A 22,035-nucleotide genomic window follows, 5' to 3' on the forward strand; every position below is an offset into this window, starting at 1 on the left:
CTACTCTATAATAGACAGCAGATTAAAACTAAATTGGCTCCAAAAGGGGGAGGAAGGTTCAGTTAAGAGTGGAAATGATTACATTTTCCAAGCAATTCCTGACCCTGACAACTGCTAGAACACGAATATAAGAAAACAAAGATGGTTCAGTTTCTCATTTGCCATTGTTAGAAGGAAGGTTTGGGATACAGTCACAGGTATAACTAATGCAGTCCTACACTGTAGTTTGGTTCAGGAAGAGGGAAATGCAGGGCACAATGATGACGGCCACTGTTACTAGTTAACTGGACCTAGAGGTGGAGTCTTGTCCAGGGACTTAAAAACTAGACTAGCTGGAAACCCTGGAGGGAAGGGATTGGCCATAAAATGATTTCTGTTTAATGCAGTATTTGTGGGGCATTACTCGGTTTGATACAGCAGGGGAAGCAGAGATGATCACTGAAGAGACACTAGATCTGCAGCTGATAAATTTTTTCTGGCTCTGCAGGGCATAGAATTCATTAGGCTGTGTTTCATCAAAACTGCTCAAAGTCTATTGCTGCCCAATCTTAAAAACTTCTCACTTCCCTTTCTCTATGTTTCTGCGGCTTACATTATCTACACTGCTTCTTCAGTTTGCAGAACTGTGTAAGGAACAATTTTCTATCTGACTCCTATTTCCTCCATATTCTCAGAGGTGAGCAGGTTGAAAAGGAGCTCAAGGAGTTTGAAGAAGGTAAGAATGATCTGCTCCCCAGCTGATGAAGAACTATAGGAGAAAAATGAATGAAGCTCCTTATAGGGAAACCTCCCTATAAACTGAAATTTGCCAAACACTGGAGTAGGGAGAGGGGGTCTTAGGATGGGAGATAGGGTAACCTATGGAGGTTCCAAAATTCTCCCCTTCCTCAACCCATCTAGATTGTCAGAACCTCCTAATGAAGATGGCATATGGAGCACAAAAAACTCATTCTCAGGAAGGTCTCTTTCCAGCTGGGGCCAAGAGCCAGCAGCTGCAATGCAGACACCAGAACTAGCAAACAGGGTGGGCCCGCCCATTGACAATTTTGCTACCCAGGTGCCACCTGGTGGTGATAAGCAGTAAATGGTAACTGAAAAAAGAATGGCCATTAGAGGAAGTGTCTTAGAGACTTCCTGAATTTGCAATCTGCATTTATATGTGAACTATAGTTCCTTCCTTGGGGAGGCAGATGATTGAATGTGGCAATCTGGTTTTAGCCCCCTCTCCAAGATGGAAGAGCAACAGAACTGGGGGAAATTTCCTCTGTATTATTCCTAGCAAATCAACAAAGTAGTAAGTAGTCTCATTGCTGGATGGCTCTACATTAGAACTTTGTTATGCCAAATCCAGAGTCAGGCTGTCTGAATAGATTCCTGGCTCTGTTCCTTTCTAGTTGGGGAACCCTGGGCTGATTAATCCTTTTAAAAACATTTTATTTATTTACTGCAGATTTTACTTATTTACTATGAGAGAGAAAAGGAAGGGAGGGAGAGAAACACTGATCCATTGCCTCTCACATGCCCCCAACTGGGGACCTGGCCTGCAACTAAGGCATGGGCTCTGACCAGGAATCGAAGGGAGATCTGTTTGCAGGATGATGCCCAACCCACTGAGCCACTACAGCCAGGGCTGATTAATCCTCTTTAAGACTCCTTTCTCCTCTGTCAAATGGGTATGAGACTAATATCTACATCATGTTGTCAATTAGATATTGCACATAAAGTGCCTTGACTTATATTAAGTACTAAATAAATGTTAGCTATTATTCTAGAACTCCCTGTTTATTTCCTATGCAGCAAGACAGGACCTTTTCTCCATTGGGCAGCTCTTCGGATGTTCAAAGATATCCTTCGGGTATCCCCAAAGATATCTATTCAGCTACCCCACTGGTTTGTCAGTGGCCTTCTAAAAATTACATTTTGAAGAACACACAATACTTTAGGAGTGGTTCCATTCGGACAGACAGAACTGCTATATTTACAATGCATGACTATGGGTCTGTTACCCTATGGAGTTCCCAAAAAAGCTAAGACCTTTTTTGTAGCCAATTGGAAGACCTGTGTTGTTCTCATTACTAATGTAGATTTCTGCATTTACTCCTCAAGCAGGCTCAAGCAATTTTTTAGGGGGAGGATCAATCCAAATTGATCCAAATTGACCCCTTGGATATAGTCGATCCAAGTTACAAACACTTTCAATATTACTTCACATGTCCTTGTGTTATGTTGATAACAGAGACTTTCACACTTTTATACAAGTTAAAAAAACCCCACACCCTTCGGTATGGTATCACTAGAGACTACAGATTTTCCCTAACACGAATGCACTAATCAATATTTACTACATACAAATGTTCAGTTTGGAGTCCACCAAACTGTACTATTAAGTGATTCCTAATTTTATTTGCAATGACTTAGGAGGAAAGAGGTAAGCAGCTCCTGACATCTGTGAACTGGCCTGACACAGCTAGGCTTCAGAGTTGGTGGGTGCTGAACCAAGCTCACAGGTAGGAAATAGTGCTCTTCTGTCATCCACAATCAATCTCACAAATCACCAACATAGGACAAGGGCACTCAGTGACTGATGAAGTGAGGCAAAAAAAATCACAATTTTGTTTAAGTACAAATGGTCAGTGTGCAAAATAGCAAACATGTTCCTCTCCCAGTTGAGTGACTGCTGTTTCATTACCAATCACAGTTTCGCCGCACTCTGCTCTGCCCTTTTTCTGGGTAAGATAAAGATACCCATAGAATTACCTATCCTTGCTTTCCTGACAGCACCCAACCCAGAATGAAGCCCCAGTTCCTTAAACCTTCTCCCAAATCACTTATCAGAGTACAAGTCCTGTAACTCTTTTCTAACACCCTTTCACTGAGGCTCACCACAGTTCCCCATGGTGTGTGCCCTCCGTCACTGTGATGAGCATTAAATTTGTTCCATTGCAGGTGTATTCCTGGTGGTCTAGCTGGAGTACATTAATAAAGAACATGCAGTGTGTTAGTTCCCCAAATCTCTCTCTTTAGAAATACTTAGCAAAATGAAAATAAAGTTAAGTGTGCCAGCATTTGGCTGGGACAAATTCATCTATGATCACACTCGTCTCTCTAAATGCTCATAAACCATCTCTTTTAATAATCCAAAACTGTGCCAGAAAAATCAATATTTACTTTATCACTGTGTAGCTTCTAACATCCACAAACAATATTTTAGTGTTTGGCCGCCTTTAGTTTTGTTTTTTTTATTATTGGCCTGGCCTTGACCTAGCCCACCAACTCCAACCCCAGATATAACCAGAGAACAAGAGGTATCAGGAGTTAGGATTGGGGGAGACTAACACAGGATCACTGTCTCTACCTCCATTAGATCAGACATCTGAGTTTTCCCTCTGTATCAGCTATGAGCTGAAGAGGAACTAAGGTTTGGCTATTGGGGCCCTCAGCCTTGACTCTTTTTTTGTTATTGTTTATTTATTGATTTTTTAGAGAAAAAGAGAGAAATCCATTTGTTGCTCCACTTATTTATGCATTCACTGGTTGATTCTTGTATACGTGCCCTGACTGGGGATTGAACCCACAACCTTGGTGTATGAGGACAACACTTATCAACTGAACCACCCTGCCAGGACAAACTCTTAATTACATTTAAAACTTCTCTGGTCCTAAGTGGAAGCACAGGGAAGAAAGGGACAAACCCTGAGACTGACATTCCTAGAACTTTTTGCCAGCACCTCCCAAACCTTGAAAGTTTAAGGCACTGATAACTGAGCGGGGGTGGGTAGGAGGGACATTAACTGCCACTGACAACTCAAGAGAGCAACCCTCCCTGCTGTTTGAATAAGGATCTGCCAAATACACATTCCACTCCCATTTCCCAGCATATCCACCCTCCTTAGTACCTGCCCCCCTACATGACCCTAGGAGCCCTGGTTACTAAAGCAACCTGGGAATAGTATATGCAGATAGAAACTAGAACAGATGGGACTATTTTTACACTGGATTAGGTGGTTCCAATGCTTTTACCCCATGAAGTGCCTTCCCCAAAGTCTCATCTGGTCTTACTCTGAGTCCCTACTCTTCTTCAGTGGTCTCCACCCAACTTTATCCCTGTTCTGTGAGGGTAGGGTCTTCATCCCATTTTGGCATGACATTTATTTACTACTCCCATCTTCCACACAAGATATCTAAGCAAGTTTTCACTGCCTTTGTTTGTTAAAAATAATTGTTTATTTCTTTGGAAATTGGTGGGCCCTGCCCTATGAATTTCCAGGCCAAGCCAAGGTAATGAAAACTCCCCTCATCTTTGGGCCGGAGTACTATGGTCCCCGCCTTCCCACAGGCCCAAGCGCAGTTACTGCCCAACTCAACTACATCCCAAATTGTCTGAAGGCTCCTACCAGGCCTTCTCACCTGGCCACCCACTTCCCAACCTTTCCTGGCTTTCCCTCTGGGCAGGGCACTTTTTCTTCCAAAGCCAGTGCTGGAACCTGTGCTGTGCAAAAGAGGACAAGACCAGGCATGTTGCCATCTTCCAATTAGGGAACATACAGTCCCTCAGTCAGTCCTTCCTCTCTGCTGGCTTCGGTCTGCACTCCTAAGCAAGCCCCCTCTGTGAAACTTGAAGATGGACAAGAGAACCCTCATAAAAAGGTGGTAAGAGAAAACCCACCAGCCCAACCCCTTCTCAGAAGTAAACTCCTTTGTAGTCTCTTTTCCTAGTTCTTGAATGAGCCCTTGAGACAGAGCCTGGGATGGCTAGGCAAGTGGGTGGGTAAGGACCCTGGATCCCAGCCCTGGGAGGCTATACCAGGGGAGTGTCCATTAGCCCCATCAGTGTGGCATGGCTGTAATACGCATGCTCTGGGAAGCGATGGGGTAAGTCACCATGGGAGTGGTGGTGTGGCTCATTGTGATTCCTGCCAAGGGCTGGGCCATCGATACAGCCACGGGGGCCACAGATACAGCCACAGGAGCCATGGAGACAGGTGGGGGTGCCATTCCCTGGGCAATTGTTTGAGCCAGAGCAGCTGATAGTGGTGTAATCTCTGGGTTCAAGTGTGGGGGTGGGGGTGGCGGAGCAGCAGGAGGTGCAGCATTAGTTGGGGGAGCAGCTGGAGCTCCAGCGGGGGCCACCAGTTCTTGCTGAGACACAGGCCGAGGCTGTAGAGCCTGACTGCTGAGTGTAGTATGAGTCTGGGCAATGCCATGGTTAAAAGTGGCAACAGTACCCACAGTGGGGGCCAGAGTCTGCTCAGTTGCTGGTGCAGTGGAGCTCAGGGTCATGACCTTGGCCTGATTGCGGAACTGAGCATTTTGTTCCAGGAGTACCTCATTGGTAGCCAGAAGGTTGCTGACCTGCTTCTTTAGCTCCTCTACCCGCTTCCTGAGCATGGCATTCTCCTCCTCTAGCAGTCTGCACTCTACCCCTCGGGGTGGAGCCAGGCTATAGTCATACGATTCAAAATGGGGGCCATCTGGGGGGCAGCATCCACCTCGCCGGCGTTTGGGGCCTGGCTCATGGTCCTCAAAGCCCCTGTCAGGGAGGTCATAGATATCATAGAGATCATGACGTCGTCCTGGGGGGACTGGGCCTGTTGAGCCCCCACCACCAGTGCCTCCTCCACCCCGAGTATCAAATTCAAAATCCCGTTGTAGGTGACGGAACTTGCACTTTGCTCCTCTCTGGCAGTCGCCTTTGAGAAAGTCCCGGCAGATAGGGACCTCCTCCTTGCCATTTGGTAGATCAGCCGGAGAAAGGCCCAGGCCTGCTGCAACTTTCTGCCTCAGCCTAGGGGGAAGCTCTCCTGTCTTCTTATAGCCATCCTCATCCTCCTTGGAGCCATGGATGAATCGGCAGTTTGGGCGACTACACTCCTTGTTCTGGAAGTCATGGCAGAAGATGAACTCATTTTTGCTCACCCCCAAGTTGGATACCTCACTCATGTCTGGATGGCGATATCGGCAACGCTTGCCTCGCTTGCACACATTCCTCAGGAAGTCTCTACAGATGGCATCTGAGCTGGCCCCGCCACTGCCTGCCCCTGTCCCACTGGCCTCCTCGCTGCCACCGTTTCCAGGGCCTCCACCGCTGCTCCCAGTGCCGTTGGCATAGCTGTCCCGGTCAGGCATCCTGGTCCCACCCAACTCAGGGCTTTCTTCCTTTTCTTGCCACCCTTGGTGACCACTAGGAAAGAGGAGAACTGTGTCAAACAAGAGTCCTCCAAGGGCCACACTCTTCCCGACCTTAGGATAGGCAGTCCAGCAAGAGGCAGGCCAGTGGGGTAACAGCTTTGGAGATGGAGAACCTAAGAGATGAGAATTCTGCCCAGACTGGCTGGCTTGTCAGAAGTCCCGCCCAGGCCCTTGTGCACCTGGTCTGGGTCAGAATGATTCACACTTGCCTGGCTATTGGAGAAGGGAGGGAGCTGGGGTGAAGCCATCTCATCTAACTAGTGGCTGCAGGCCAAGGAGGGGGCAGGGATACTGTAGTACTGGATTCTACTCTCCTTTCTGAACTGACCTTATTAAAGTTGTGGAAGTGAAATTAAAACTGGCAGTGTATGAATAGGCTAGGAGACGGAATCTTGGCCAAAATCGGCCAGTAAGCTACTAGGGCTGTAGATAATGGATACTATAAAGTATCATATCGCTAGACCACAGGAAACCCTGACTGAAGAGACTTGTGTCACTAGCTTGAGGGTAGTCCCTAAACCTGTCATTCTTAGTATTCCCTCCCTGCTCAACACCACAATCAACCCCAGTGGTCAGCCCCTTCCCCTCCACTTCAGGGAAAAGTTCTACAGCTGGAACCTCCACTTAGAGACAAAGGACAAAACCATGTGTTCCATGATGAAGGTGGGAGGAAGGAGTTAATTTCAAAGGAACAAATGACCTTACTTTGCCCATTCTATCCCTTCCTAACACTCCATGAAAAGATACCACTGACATCAAACCACACCATTCCTCACCCATAAAGATCTTCTTTATTTATAGACTCTATAAAAGCTTTTTAAGTCTCATCTTTCCCAAGAGAGCTCTGGAATGTCAGTCAACTGCCCTGGTTCTAGCCTGCCCTCACCCCACCCCCTACAAGACTAGAGTCCCAGCTACCAAGTGTCTGACCTGGTAAACTTTTCATAGGCAGTATTCAGGCTCCCCCTGCTGTTCAAATAGGAAAACTTCATATCGTTTCTCCTTGAGTGTAAGGGAAACTTTCCAATTTCTCTGGCCTTGATCTCTAAACACCCACCCACTGCCTTTGCCTTCAGGTCTCGCTAAAATGAACTGACCAGAGGCCAGAGTTACAAGAGAATCTTTTAAAAAGAAGAGTCCTGTTCCTCTAAAGGGAGGTAGTCCCAGAATAATAGAAACACTCAAGAAAAAGTGATGAAAGAGAAGATACAAATTTTTACTAAAAGGGAAGTGACCAGGTGAAAAAATAAATGCCAGCTATCCAAGCCTGCCCCACACTGCAAGTCCCACCAGATGCAGATAATCTGATACGGTTATTCCGCCCCACCCAACTCTCCCAGGATTGCTCGATACCTGAGGTAGCTCAGGTGAAGTCCGGGGCTCCTGTGGGTCTCCACCTCCACATCACTGCTGGGTTCTGAACAGGAAAAAAACAGATACTTGGGTGGGAGAAAGGATAAGAATGGAGGACTATGGGGTGACTATTACACGAAAAAGGTATGACAAAATAGCAAGAGCTTTGGGCACAACAAGATTTCCTCAGGATGTCATGTAAACTTCACCTGTCAAAGGGAGAAGTTGTAAGTTAAGAAAAGTGAAAACAGAACTAATTTGGAAAGCCTACCAGGATGGGGTGGATAACCAGTGGAGTGAACAAAGGGTGAGGGGTGCTCTCCCTCAACATGAAAGAGATTGTGGGTATCACAGACTGGCCTCGGGTTGAGGTTAGGAACTCCAAATGGGGAGCCGTGCAAAGGCAGCGACTGACAGTGCAGTGGAATGGCAGACTAGACTTGGGGGCGGTGATTATGATGCTTCGCGACACCCCAGAGTTTACGGGGGAAAAAAGTCCTAGGAGTTTCCCGCAGCAAATCTTTCTAGCTTGGCAGCTTCTGTGCAGTGCTACCAGAGCTCAGCCCTGAGTTAGGTTAACAGGATACTAATGGAGCACGAAGTGAAAGGGGGAGAGGGACTGCAGGTGACATCAAGCTGAGGTGGATGAGCAGGGCTGTGACGTCACGGAGCTGGCGTTTGCTCGCGAAGCGAGGTCAGTTAGAAACGGGGCTCGTCCATGGGTCACGAAGAAGAGCCAGCTCAGTCCTGGGGGGCCTTCTGTAGCCCAGCCGAGCTCGGCCGCTGGGCCGGCCCGACTCCTCCCCTCCGGGCGCGGCCTCCACCTAAGTCTCCCGCCTCCCTCACCTGCCGCCGCCGCCGTAGTTGCTGCTGCCGCCTGCCGGTCCTCTAGCTTCGACAAAGAGCCGCCTGCCCAATAGCCCTTCCGCTTCCTGCGGAAGAAATGACGTTCTAGCCACCAGACCCGGAACTATACTCTATGGTGTCATTACTCGCGGTACTAGACGCAGGAAGTTCCCAGCAAGCTTTGCGTGTCACCATAACAACCTGACACAACAGCCAAACGTGCGGAAAGCGACTAACTAATGTAACCTGGGAAGACGAGGGAGCGGGACGGAACTGTTTGCCCTACTTGCCGGCAAACCACCTGGTTCCCCAAGCTTCCATTATGAGGGCCGGGGAGCAGATGTGGGGTAGGGTCCACACCCCTGGAGTAGGCTTTGTAGCTTCACAGTCACAACATTGGGTAGTAACAGGGCCCACTGTACTGATAGAGTCCCCAGCCAACAGTACCATAAAAACCACAAAATAGACACTGTTTTCTTCAACTAAGAAGAGATGATTTATTGTACACATTCAGCCACAAATGTTAACAGAACCAGTCCAGAATGTCACAGGTCCAGGGCAAAGGACCAAAAGGGACTGTTGTTGTAAGAGCAGCGTGGGTCTCTCAAAAGGTGGTCTCGGAGATCAGACTGTATGTTGTTCTACGTCCATCGACAAGTTCTCGATAGCAGGCATGCAGTCGAATAATTTGTACCAGTGTCCCTGGCCTCTGGCTTCCCTTATTTCTGCTCCTTTGGCTTCCATGGGTACACAAACTAGCAGTTTACTTGGACCTCTGCCTCATCTTTCTTCTTTTGCGCTTCAGCCTGAAAAGCAAAGGAATACAGCCCCTGCCCTCAAGCCAGTGTAGTCCATCTTCATGTGCACACAATACAAGGTGGTGAAATGTTCAAGCACTACATTTTAGACGGACTGACAGTTAAGCTCTCAAAACATTTTAAACCTCGTATTCTTTTAGATTTCTGAACCAAATGTTACTCCGAAGTTTTGTCCTAGTCATACTCCATTCAATTCCCTCCCCCGGTGCCCTCAATAGTCAACATACCTGCGCATTCGCTTCTTCCTCCACTGGCAACAGGTCATAATCAGAGACAAAGAATTTAAAAAAAGGTCATTGCTTTTAGTGACAGCTTTAAATAGGGATGTGGAAAATAGCATTTAGAACCAGGCAGGTTGTCGACCAAACACGAAAGCTTAGTCGCAGTAATCACATCAATAAAGCGTCCTAAACCGCCCCCCCGCCGCAAGTAACCCCCAAAATCCGCGTGCGCTCTTCTCTCCGTACAACACTTACGTAGCCACCTTTTCTGCTTCTCTCCACGTTACCCTTCCTCTACCACTAGCTTTTTACGATCTGGAGAACCCAGCGATTCGGAAACCATGGCGGACTTCCCTTGCCTGGGTCTCCACCCCCAATCCTCAATTCCTACAGCTCAGCTTACGGTCGGAGACTGCTTACCTTGGCTCTCATGGCGCAGAGGTTTCTACGGGTAAAAAGAAAAAGGTTACAGTTAGTTTGCTGTGATGATGGTAAGTGCAGACACTAGATGTTAATGGATTGTACACGGAATCCACACGCAGACAGCAAATATAACTCACCCAAGAAGATGGCGTTAAGGCCGAGAGAAGGCCAATTGCCCGCCTACGGGTATTTAAGGGAGCGCTCATTATCGTCACTTCCGCAGCTTGTCCCTACCTCCAGGGGAGTAACAATGGCTTCCGGTCCCTCAAATAACTGATAAGTGATTTACTTCTGTTGGAAAAGAGTATTGTGAATTTGAGTTACGAAATTCCCCATCCCGGTTTTGTTATGAGGGCACTGTGTTATTTAAAAGTGAGCACCTATTTCCAATATGACACCTGGAGGAGTAGGCGAGCAAAGGATCGCGACTTCCGCTTTCCCTCTCATTGCTTCATGGGAGTTGCAGTTTCCTGGAGACACCCTCCATTTTATTATGAACAGGTGCGTACTGTACAAAAATTCCTAATTTGTGTACTGGTTTACCTTATATTTTACACTAAATTGCTGCAGGGAGACTCTTTAAGAACCTCCAGAGGCTCTAAGGTTCCAGAACACGGGAGGATATATAAAGTTGGATTGTCAAGATAAACTTTCCTAGCCAGCTGTGATCTTCCCCTTTGCCTGAGGCAGAATGTAATTAGATTGCTTGCCATAAAGCATCTGGTTCAGAAAGTAATTCAGTGATTCTCTCTACCAATGGAGAGGGGAAGATGGCTGTTGTATCTAGAGCCAAAGAATGGTATTTTGTATGATAAAGAACTTATCAGTAATAGGGTATGACAGGTCAGAAGCACCTGGTAAACAGATAGGTAAAGACTTGGTTACAGTTAGTTGTGAAGAATGGAAAGGAATCCTTAACCAGACTTCACCTCACTCACTGATACTGCAAGGTTTTTTGTTTGTAATCCCTCCTTTTTTGGTGGTTTCCCTTTGTAACTTATGCAGTAACACATCACCCTTTTAACTCTATTAAAACAAGGTTTTTAAAACTTGGGACCCTTGTTCTAAGTGTTTAAGTAGTTTTAGTATTTTCATCATCATAATACAGTTTTTGAAGATAAAAATGAAAGCCATACCAGAATTATTTCATTATCAAGTCAACTAGGATTTTACCTGTTGATTGCCCAATCTATAAGCTCTTATGAAGAGCTGTTTTCTTCACTGTGGTATTTCTAGGTCAGCATGCCTCACATGTAAGATACTCAAATCTAATAAATTATTTTAGGCTGGCCCAGAAAAATTTCCTAACACTAAAGGCATCCTTCCTGGCTTCCTATGTGAAGATAAACACTTGCATAGAGTTTTACGAGGTCTATCCAGGAAAAGTCCACCCATTGTTAATATAACAAGAGTGGTTTGCAAGACATCAATAGAACCTGGCAGCCAAGGAGAGTGGACTGGGATGTGCATGTGTGAACAGTGACAACTTGACTGTACTAGTCAGCAAGGACTGTAGACACCTTTGAGTGAGCATGTGCACTTTGTGGCCCTGGCATTCAAACTGGTAGAGCAGGTGGAGCTATGAATCTGTATTAAATTTTATGTTAAGCTTGAATGTTCCTTTGCCAAAACCATCCAGATGATTCAGAAGGCCACAGCTAAGGGCAACAGGTGATTAGTAGCTTCATAAGGACAATGTGCCTGCTCATACATCACCTATGGTGCAGGGTATTTTGCTCAAACATCAAGTCCCACAGGTGACTCAATGCCCCACTACAGCCCAGATATGGCAGGCTGTATCTGAAACTAAAACTCCTGGCTTTTTCTGAAACTAAAATCACCTTTGAGTGAAGAGATTTCAGACCATCACTGAGATTCAGAAAAAAAATATGACAGGGCAACTGATGGCAACAGGAGAACTGAGTGAAGTCCCAAGGTGCCAACTTTGAAGGGGACAGAGGCATCATTGTCCTCTGTAGGTTTCTTGTGTCTTCTTCAATAAATGTTTGTTTTCTGTATCACATGGCTGGGTACCTTCTGAACAGACCTTGTATATTTCGTAGTACCCATTAAATGTTAGTCCTGAACAAAATGTCAGCAGCAGCAAGGTTGATGTTTTTACTTTAGAAAATTAAATCAAGCCCCCATTGAAAACTTACTATCTAGGATTTCTCTTTGGGTTGGGGAAATACTCCTTGTTTTAGAGAATACAGCTCATGGAAACACAGCTCCAAATGATCACTTCAACTAACACCCACCTGCATCAAATAAGAGCAGCAAAAGCACAGGATTATGAGCAAATCCAAATTTATTTTAACACCATGTCATTTTCAATGTTTTAAAAACCTCATAAGTTAGCAGGAGCCCTGGTTCCCTGGGACAGCATGCCAGAGGTACTGAATGAAATTCGTCACCTTTCTCTCCAAACCCCTAGCAATTCACCCAATTCAAGTCCACAGCTTTAGAAAGCCAGGAGTTGTCTCTTCAGTCAGTCTGCTCCTCTGGTTCCTGGTCTTTTTCTCAAGGGAGGGAGATCAAAATATTTCAAAAAAGAACAAAACCACAGTCGAGCTTCCAGCTCAGGTTTTTAAGATGGAGCAAGGGAAGACTCCACTGACTCCAAAGAAATGGACTGGTTGAAATGAGTTCCTCCTTTACAGCTTTGGGGAGGAGAGGGAGAGCTGTAAAGAACCCTGCAGAACAAAAATGACTAAAAAGATTTACAAACGAGGATCATTTCGTAGATGAGAATCCCTTGTTAAGTGCAGGCTCCAGCTCCTAAAAAAGGGAGGGGCCCGACTGTACAGCCTGGATCAAAAAAGGAATCTACCACATGTGAATAAAAACAAATCTGAAGAACAGTTCCTCTCTACTTTGAGGCCAGATAAAATACTTGGGAAGAGTGGGGAAAGAGAGGAACAAGCCCCAACAGATGGAAAAATGCTGACATCAGAGTATATAAAAAAATTTCAGCTGAAGTTTAGTGGTGGTGGCTCCTTTAGCCTCCTCCCTATGCTGTTGTAGGGCCATAAACCTTGACCAAGCAGGAAGTGGTAGAAAAAGGCTAGAAAGAGGGGCTTGAAGACGATGGATTTTGACTCCTGATTTTATTACTGAATTTCTCTTTTCTAGTTAAAGTAGTCTTCAGTGGCTGGGAAGCTTGGCCTCCCAAGACCAGAGTCAGTTGGAGCTGGTTGTTGTTGGAAGGGGTTGGGTCGGGAGACTGGGATCGGGGGGCAGGGAGACACCCCACTCTGCTGGCGGTCCTGGGTGAAGACGAACTGCACTTCAGAGCCTGGGGTGTGGTGGAAAGGGGACGAGGCAGGAGCGGCAAGCTGGGGAGATGGGCCCCACCTCAGTCCCCAGCTTCATTCTCTTCTAATGTTTCTCCACTGGTGGCATTCTCTGCAGTCTTGGAGGCCTATAATTCATGGAAAAAAGAGGAAGAAGACTGTCAAGCTTCCTTGTGGTACTGTTAAAATACAAGGACAAAAATACTCTTAATTCTCTTGGTCAGGGCTGAGAAGGGGGGAAACGAAGACATACACAAATCTATACCACACCATGACCCAGGAAAGTGGAAGAGGGATCAGGCTGATCCCGCCAAAGAGGGGTAGCAGTAACACACCTTCTTTTTTTTCTTTTTCTGGGTTTTCCGACTTGCAGAACTCTGGAGGAGGGCCTGGACAATAGGAAGAAGAAAAACAAATTTGGAGGAAACAGTCTCAGTTCAAAATTGTAGCTCTTTTTCAGGACTTTGCTGACATGTAATCCTCACTTCCAGGACAGGTTCCACATGCTCCCCACTTTCCAGCCCACACTAACCTTTAGTTCTGCATCCTGGACCTCCATCTCAGACTTGTAAAGGTCAGGATCAAAGGGACCACTGGTTATCCGCATGGGGCCATTCGGCATGAGCAGAACTGTAAATTTAAACTGGGCAACAAATTCACCTACGGAAGAGAGAAGTGTTTTGATAAAATGTTCCCTTGTAATACTTTTTATATAACATATAGAGAGTAAGGAAGGAATCATATACTCAGTTCCAAACTCTTCTTTTAGAACTTACCCTCCTTCTCATAGAGAACATTAAATGGTTGCAGCAATTCATGTTTGGCGCACTCCACCACACCCATCCGGGCCTTCTTCTCATCTTCAAATGCTCTGGTAGAAGACAAATTCAGGGATCCTTAACTCCATATCAAGTCTTACCTACCATTTTGCTCATGTTTTTAAATAGCTCCAACCCTCAGGCAAAAATCATGGTTGGAAGTGCTCTTTCACATTCCCTTCAATGAGGGATATGAGGAGCACAAGAGAACCCTTGCATGCAGGCTGGAATCACAAGTCTAGGCAGGAGGGGAGAGAGAGGGAGGGGTGGAGGAAGGAACAGTGTTCCTGGGTGTGTGGTCTATGACTCACACTAGTTCCAAGTCCTGTCCTTGTTAAGTGCAGTGTACCTTAAAGTAAATGGCATGGCATCAAAACGTCTTTCAACTTCACTGAAGAAGGCACGTGAAGTTTTCATTTTCAGGCCATATTGTTTAGAAGGATCTCGTTTATAAATGGTGGTTCTCTGCCCTGCATCCTTGGCCTAAAAGAGTAAGTTAAGTTAGGTCACATTTGTTCTGGTGCTCTTGGAACACACCCTCAGTCATCCCTCTCTGCTAACTCTGGTAAACATTCCTCACCTTGCCCTCTCCTGAGCTGACGAGAACATCCACAGCATACACTTCATGTACCTCAAATTCAGCTTTTTCGTGGTCCTTCCTAAAAGGAAGAAAAAGGGAACCATAAGGAGCAGTAAGTAGTTCCTGGTTTGGAGTAGAAAGGGAACAAAATTAGGCTGGAAGTACAGTAGAAAAAAAATTCATCACTAGTCTGGTACGGTGGAAGGTGAAGAGGGGGACTGGCACCTACTTCTGCTGGTCTGTGGGATTCTGGATAATGGTTTTCTCTCCATCGATGACATGCTGCTTCAACTGGTGTGACAGCATACCTGTATAGAGGACAGAGCCTATGGCACCAGCTATCTAGAATCCCAAAAGGTTTCCAAATCCACCCACCTAAGTAGTTTGATGGGGCGGACAATAAGAGAAAGGTGACTGGCTATGGAAATGGAGGGCACTGACGTCTTTGGCTCAGACTGTACTAGAGCTAGGATGGATCCTCAAGGGAGGAAAAGGCCTGAATTCTGCTAAATCACTAGATGCTTAGACCCTCAACCCTGTTATCTGAGGTCTCACCTTCTATTGGCGTGCAATTAAATGAGTGGGCAACTTTGTTCCAGGCTTCCGTCACTTGTGTGTTCTACGAGTACAAGATCAAATACAAGGTGAGATATTAGGGCCTAATAAATTCTCTACCATGTGAATAAGAAGCGTAAAAGAACTAAGAGTTCTAATGTCCCCATAAAGTACAAGGACTGTTTTTTCATGTCATAGCCCTATCAGTCCCTACAACCTAAACATACCTTACACTTGCATATCCTTTTACAAAGGACTTTCACAAAGATGGTCTAATTAGACAGCAATTCTGAAAGATGAGTAGGGCACTTCTATAGCCCAATCTAGAAGATGAGGACACTGAGGCTCAGAAAGCTTAAATGATTTGTCCAGGATTAAACTAGAGAACAAAATAAACTTGGTATAGTCCTGGTTGAGTAGCTCAGTTGGTTAGCCCTGGTATGTCAGAGTTGCAGGTTCAATCCCTGGTCAGAGCATATATGAGAACCAACCAATGACCCTGGCTGGTGTGGCTCAGTGGGTTGGGAGCCAACCTATGAACCAAAAGGTCACTGGTTGGACTCCCAGTCAGGGCACATGCCTGGTTGCAGGCTAGGTCCCTAGTTGGGGGTGTGTGAGAGGCAACCACACATTGATGTTTCTCTTACTCCCTTCCCCTCTCTCTACAAATAAATATATAATTTTAAAAAACCCAACCAATGAATGCATAAATAAGTAGAACAAATTGATGTCTAGTAAATGAATCAAAAAATTACAAAAAACAACAACAAAAAATCTGGTATAAACCCAGGTTTTATGATGAGAAGTTCTGTGTTTATTCCATTATACATGACATTCTAACCTGTTGAGAAGGGACAGAAAACTCTTATTTTCCTCTTACCTCTTTCAAACGTGATCTGATCCTTACCTAAGCTACCGTTCTTAGACAAAAAGAAAAGTGAATAACTAATCCCAGCTAACAGTATTAAAATATGTGCTAGGTACTGTCATAATCACTACATGGATCATCTCAATCATCACAAAAACCCTGTGAAAATAAGGCACAATTTTACTTTTCCTATTTTACAGATGAGGAAATTTGAACTGATTTTTAATTAGTAAGAGGTGGCAATAGGGCAAGAACCCAGAAGTCTGTCTGATGTCAGAGCCAGACAAAACTACCTTCCAGTGAAGATATACATTATTTAAATATACAAATATAAATGATAAATGTGTAAAATAATACTAGTTAACATAAGTGTTTACTATGTGCCAGGTACTGTTCAAAGAGCTTCATAACAGCTCAATGAAGTAGGTACCATTATAAGAAAACTAAGAGGTTTAAATGAAAATTATGCAATTAAGTAACAGTGGGGATGAATTATAAATTGATTAAGCATGAAGAACAAGAGAGCACAAAAAGGGAGCAAGACAAAAGACAATACTTTAGGTATCAAACAGGCCTCTGAAAACTTAAGTGTTAGAAAAACGTCTCCCCTGGCGAGGCAGCTCGGTTGGTTAGAGCACTGTTCTGCTACACCAAAGGTGTGGCTTCTCTCCCCAGTCAGGACACATACTAGAATAAACTAGTGAAGGCATAAATGGTGGGACAGCAAAAACAAGCAAATAAAACAACAATAAAACGTTTCTTTCTCTAAAATCAATACATAAAAATAAAAAAATGTCTCCACTCGTAGTTTAACATACTAAATTGTATTAATTCATGAGAAGTTTATGATCCTTGGGATTCCCAATATTGTCCTTCAAGATACAGAACTATTAGCCTTCCTTTGTCACCAGTTTACCAGCACTATTACTGTTTTATATAATCTTTTAAAGTTGAGTTTTAAAATATACTATACTTGCCCTGATTGGTGTAACTCAGTGGATTGACTGCAGGCCTGTGAACCACAGGGTCGTTGGTTCAATTCCCAGTCAGGGTACTTGCCTAGGTTGTGGGCCAGGTCCCCAGTAGGGGACTTGTAAAAGGCAAATACACTGATGTTTTTCTCCCTCCCTTTTCCTCTCTCTAAAAATAAATAATTTTTTTTATTTTTTATTATTTTTTAAAATATTTTATTTATTTATCTTTAGAGGGGAAGGGAAGGAGAGAAGGAGAGAAATATCAATGTATGGTTGCCTCTCGTGAGTCCCCTGCTGGGAACTGGCCTGCAACCCAGGCATGTGCCCTGACTGGGAATCGAACCTAGGTCCTTTGGTTCACAGGCCCACGCTCAATCCACTGAGCTACACCAGCCAGGGCACCTGTACTTTTATTATAAGTATCTACCTCAAATTATTTTCAGGGACACACATCAAAAACAAGAAAAAGGAAGGATCTCTGTAGGTTCCACAGAGCAAACACGGAACTGTTTATGGTAGACATTCAGGCTGCTATTTATTATTAAGCTCTTTAGTTCCTGTGTCTTCTGTTACAGAATCCCTATCCTATGAAGTAGCTAATTTTTTTAAGACTTTATTTATTTACCTTTAGAGGGGAGGGGAAGGGAAGGAGAGAGAGAAAGAAACATCAATGTATGGTTGCCTCTCATGTGTCCCCTGCTGGGAGTGGCCTGCAACCCAGGCATGTGCCCTGACTGGGAATCCAACCTTGGTCCTTTGGTTCACAGGCCCACGCTCAATCCACCAAGCCACACCAGACAGGGCAAAGTAGTTAATTTTTTTTTTCAATTTTTTTATTTAATTATTTTTCAAGTACAGTTTTCTGTCTATTACTCCCATCCCGTCCCACCCCCCATCCTCCCCCTCCCTCCCATTTCCACCCTTCTCAGTTGTTGTCCATGTATCCTTTATATAGGTTCCTCTAAATCCCTCCTTTATTTCCCCCAAAGTAGTTAATTTTAAAATGCTATTTGTTTTAGCCCTGGCTGATGTGGCTCAGCGGATTGAGTGCGGGCCTATCAACTGAAGGTTGTGGGCCAGGTCCCCAGTTGGGGGCATGCAAGAGGCAACCAATCTATATTTCTCTCGCACATCGATGTTTCTCTCTCTCTCTCTTTCTCCCTTTCTTCACCTCTCTCTAAAAATAAATAAATAAAATCTTTAAAAAATAAATAAAATAAAATGCTCTCTATTTTATAAGAGGCTGTGAGAAAAAAATGGAAGTTAATATAAAATAGCTACAGATGCCTAATGCACCTTTGGCTCTATCAAGTTTTGGAGTTGAACTAAATAGCTTACCTGGTTTCCAGGTTTGACCAGGCGTAGGGCAGCTTCAGCACAAAGGTGAGCTGCCTTGATGACATCTGCTTTCCTCCCTGTTACTTGGGTGCCCTGTGGATAAGGAAATATAATCAGTGCCTTCCTGGAAAGGTCTCAGCTGGTTATTCAGTTACTATCTGTGTGCCCACTATGTAAGGCCAGCCAATGAGCAGGGGAGAAAATACCCCTTTTATCTTTTATTTTTCTATATAGTCTTGAAACTTACATAGTGTTAGAGGGTGGGAATAAGAAACAAGTAGTATACCCTCCCCTTTCCCCACAGGCTGCACAAAATTCAAAGCAAGACAACCTACTTGAGCTACACCAACCACAAAAGTGTGAGCCACATTAGCGATGAAGCCATCCACATGGACCCCAAGGTCACTGAAAAGAGCAGAGTATATAGCATTAACCACTGGGACTATGTAAATGCTTAGGAAAAAGACAAGCGCTCTAAAATGATTTAAACTTACATTTTTACCAAGTCACCTTCCTTAAGAATATAGTCTTGGTCGCTCTTCAAAGGGGAGAAGTGACATACACAGTTATTTACTGAAATGCTGGTGGGAAAGGCAATACCTGCGAAGACAGAATCATTGGCCTTATTGCCTTGCTCTCTTTGAACCCTGCTGCCCCTCAGGAAAGTGGAAAGACCATCTTTAGGGTCTTATCTAAGTTTAATCAGTTTGCATTGGGTGGGAAACTCTCATAACCCACTTGCTACTCCAAATATCTCAGCCGGAGGTGGGGTAAGAATTACATCATTATGACAAACAGGATCAAATAAGGGTCAAACTTGGGAAATTAGTGGGGGATTGATTTTTTTTACCTTTCTTCATTTCTTTTTCTTTCTTGAAAATTTTTCCTGTCTCTTCCATAATCGTGGCATCACCTTTCTCACACAGGCTCAGTACCGACACACCTGAGCAGGATGCTTCCACCAAAGATCGAAGAACCCCTGGGGGCAGAATCCCACCATGTCAGTCCCACATGTGTTGTCTAAATTACAATTTAAGCAGCCCTGGCTGGTGTAGCTCAGTGGATTGATCATGGGCTGTGAACCAAAGGGTCACTAATTCAATTCCCAGTCAGGGCACGTGCCTGGATTGCGGGCCAGGTCCCCAGTGGGGGCCACATGAGAGGCAACCACACATTGATGTTTCTCTCCCTCTCTTCCTTCCTTCCTTCCTCTCTCTCTAAAAATAAATAAACTAAAACTTTTTATTTTAAAAAAGAGGTCTTCTATTCTATTAAAAATAAATAAATAAATAGATAGATAGATAAACTACAATCTAAGCAATATCTAGAAGTTGGTTCCAGAGTTTCTAATACTCCCTAGTGACATTACCTTAAGGCTGAAGGAACATATTTTACCTTTTGGAATGTATCAACCTGTAACCTCTAAATTTCTACCTTCCTCTCCTAAAATAAAAAAGTCAAAATTCCGCCAAGGCTGGTGTAGCTCAGTGGATTGAGCACAGGCCTGCGAACCAGTGGATCTCGGTTCAATTCCCAGTCAGGGCACATGCCTGGGTTGCAGGCCAGTTCCCTGCAGGCCAGCTCCCAGCAGGGGACGCACGAAAGGCAACCATACATTGATGTTTCTCTCCCTCTCTCTTCCCCTCTAAAGATACGTAAATAAATAAAATCTTTAAAAAAAAGAAATAAAAAAAATATTTAAAAAAAGCCAAAATTCCCATCCCTTCCTTATACATGGCAGCTGGGTATATACAGTGTCTCCCTAGGCAAGGAAAACTTGCCAAAGATGATACCTGTAATGTGGTAGGACAGAATTATGAACCTCACGCAAAGCAGACTAGGAGAAATCAAAGGTATCAGGAACGACAGGAAAGTAGGCAGAGAATTGCTGACTCAAAGCGGCTGCACTGTGAAATACTACCTTCTCCCTTCTCAGACACCCCAATTACATGTTAATAACTCAATTTATGTAGACTTATTTCCACACAAACAAGTATATAAGCCAAGGGGACTTAATATAAGGTCCCTGGGTTTCAGTAGGCTCACTGTTTATAGCTTTTGGCAGACTGCAAAGAGGTATGTGACCCAAAAGAGTTTCAAGCTTGTAATTGCAGTCATAAGGACCCCAGAAGTTATAAACTGCAAGAGGGAAAAAATTTTTTCTGATTCAAATCACTAATATTATACACCAAAATATACCAAAAATAGGGGCACTATACTAAATGTCCATTATGTGATAAAGCATTTCCATGTCCCATCCTGAGTTTCAGGTTTGATTTGTTCGATCTAAGTTTTGGTAATTCTTTGGAGCCCAAAACTCAGGTTTTCACACGTAGGACCAGAGGCACCCTAAAACCTATCTCTACTGTCAAAACCGCTTAAAAGCCTAAAGATAAGCACCTGCTGTCCTCTGGACTGGGTTTGAAATTGGGAAGGTGAATCGGGAATAGAGAAAATAGAAAGTGAGACAACTGCCTACAGTGGCAGGCAGCTGCTGAGAAAGTCCGAGTAGTCCTAATAAGGATGACTTCTGAGATCCCAAGATCAGCCTTCCCCTTCCAGTATTATTCACAAGTTTGCCTAGCCGGGGTGAAGACCTCAGAAACACTCTTAGAGTTGTCAAGCGCCTGATAACAATCAAAGTTGAAGGCTAACTAAAGCTCCCTGCACAGACTGAAGACAGTAATGAACAACTTCAAGAAAATGCCAGATATACGTCCAAAAGTGTCAGGAACTCCATGAGTGCCCTCCAACGGTCCGTGAGCTGGCCCAGGAGAGGAAGGGGTCCCCCAAAAGGGAAAGAGCTGAAGTAAAGAACGAAAGACTTAAGCAAAGCACGTGTTAGGGAAGCTGGTGTCAGCGACAGTAGGAGGAAGGCAGCTGGCGATCTGCAGAGGGACCCGGCAACATGTGCCGGCTTGGCTCCTGACGCCGGGGAGCCGCGACAAAATAGAGGGGCTCTTCCGTTGCCAACAGCTAGGTGCTTCCTTTTCGAGGTGGCCTCGCCGCTGCCAAAATTAGAGGAGGCAGGGATCCAAACGAAAGGGTGAGCAGAAGATGCGCCTTGCTTCCTTAGCAACGGCCTAAGGTCTGCGCCGGCCAGGTACCCTATTCTGAGCTCTTCCCCGTCGTCCGTATGCACCTCCAGACAACAACCCAGGCCTGGACGCTCAGGTCCCAGACGCGACACAGTCTGCCCACCACCAGCGGACCGCGCCACCCTCAGCGGACCGGCGCGGAGCCCTCAGTAGCTCACTAGGCAGGACCCCACCGCTCAGCCGCTCCGGGGCCAGCCTAGTGCTGTCCCCTAGCCTCTCTCTCTCAGCCCAGAACCCGGACCCCTGAGGCCGCACTCACGGTTGGCGATGTCGCCCCCCATCTTATACTTGGTCACGACCAGGTCCTCGGCGATAGTTTGCTCCTGCTGCTCGTCCTCACCCGACATCTTCCCGCCGCCACCCCCACTGCAGCGTCGTTCCTCTGAGCCGCCGCCTCGGTCTCCCTTCCTAGCCACAGGCTGTGGTCAGAGCTCCTTCGATTTGCGAGAAGAGCGCGAGCAAAAGCGCGAGCAAAAGCGCGAGCAAGCTAGGGAGCGGGCGGGCGAGAGCGAGAAGCTGCGAGCGCGCGGGCTGAGGCGCAGAGCATTCTGGGACAACGAGTCCTTTCCACAGCCAACCTCTAGTCGTTCTCGCGGACTCGTGAACTATAACTCCCAGCCTGCCTTTCGCGCCCCTAAGCCAGGCCCTGGGGCCTTGCCCT

The 22,035-nt window shown here is 45.4% G+C and overlaps 2 protein-coding genes and 1 long non-coding RNA gene across 4 annotated transcripts; all 3 read right to left on the reverse strand.

Annotated features, from left to right (window-relative positions):
• Positions 1-4,203: 4,203 nt before the first annotated feature.
• ZC3H10 (zinc finger CCCH-type containing 10) lies at positions 4,204-8,469 on the reverse strand. Of its 2 annotated transcripts, none has more exons than XM_037030287.1 (3): positions 8,389-8,469; positions 7,543-7,606; positions 4,204-6,181 (listed from the first exon to the last, which is right to left on the reverse strand). In XM_037030287.1, exon 3 carries the CDS (start codon positions 6,124-6,126, stop codon positions 4,828-4,830), a length of 1,299 nt encoding a protein of 432 aa, XP_036886182.1. In that variant the 5' UTR covers positions 6,127-6,181; positions 7,543-7,606; positions 8,389-8,469; the 3' UTR covers positions 4,204-4,827. The 2 variants fall into 2 exon arrangements, with proteins under 2 accessions (XP_036886182.1, XP_036886183.1); XM_037030288.1 differs by lacking the exon at positions 8,389-8,469 and adding an exon at positions 7,814-7,967.
• A 391-nt stretch (positions 8,470-8,860) lies between these two features.
• Positions 8,861-10,049, reverse strand: LOC118975991 (uncharacterized). The gene is made up of 4 exons (XR_005064171.1): positions 9,988-10,049; positions 9,848-9,872; positions 9,434-9,456; positions 8,861-9,194 (listed from the first exon to the last, which is right to left on the reverse strand). It is a non-coding gene; the product is annotated as an uncharacterized LOC118975991 (long non-coding RNA).
• Positions 10,050-12,140: 2,091 nt separating this feature from the next.
• On the reverse strand, positions 12,141-21,902 carry PA2G4 (proliferation-associated 2G4). The gene is made up of 13 exons (XM_037030284.1): positions 21,634-21,902; positions 19,127-19,255; positions 18,771-18,876; positions 18,612-18,681; positions 18,277-18,369; positions 15,097-15,160; positions 14,771-14,849; positions 14,542-14,620; positions 14,311-14,444; positions 13,920-14,014; positions 13,676-13,803; positions 13,479-13,532; positions 12,141-13,271 (listed from the first exon to the last, which is right to left on the reverse strand). The coding sequence occupies exons 1-13, from the start codon at positions 21,719-21,721 to the stop codon at positions 13,206-13,208; spliced, it is 1,185 nt and encodes a 394-aa protein (XP_036886179.1). The 5' UTR covers positions 21,722-21,902; the 3' UTR covers positions 12,141-13,205.
• Positions 21,903-22,035: the final 133 nt, after the last annotated feature.

The sequence above is a fragment of the Sturnira hondurensis genome, unplaced genomic scaffold, assembly GCF_014824575.4.
Source record: "Sturnira hondurensis isolate 20B ecotype Veracruz unplaced genomic scaffold, ASM1482457v3 Scaffold0020601, whole genome shotgun sequence".
NCBI lineage: Eukaryota > Metazoa > Chordata > Mammalia > Chiroptera > Phyllostomidae > Sturnira > Sturnira hondurensis.

Coding starts and splice junctions, on each gene's coding strand:
- PA2G4 (XM_037030284.1), bottom strand. CDS start 21,721: ATGTCGGGTGAGGACGAGCAGCAGGAGCAAACTATCGCCGAGGACCTG. Junction 18,370..18,611: donor TTGTGGTTGGTGTAGCTCAA/GTAGGTTGTCTT, acceptor CCTTATCCACAG/GGCACCCAAGTAACAGGGAG. Junction 13,533..13,675: donor TCCAGGATGCAGAACTAAAG/GTTAGTGTGGGC, acceptor CCTATTGTCCAG/GCCCTCCTCCAGAGTTCTGC.
- ZC3H10 (XM_037030287.1), bottom strand. CDS start 6,126: ATGCCTGACCGGGACAGCTATGCCAACGGCACTGGGAGCAGCGGTGGA.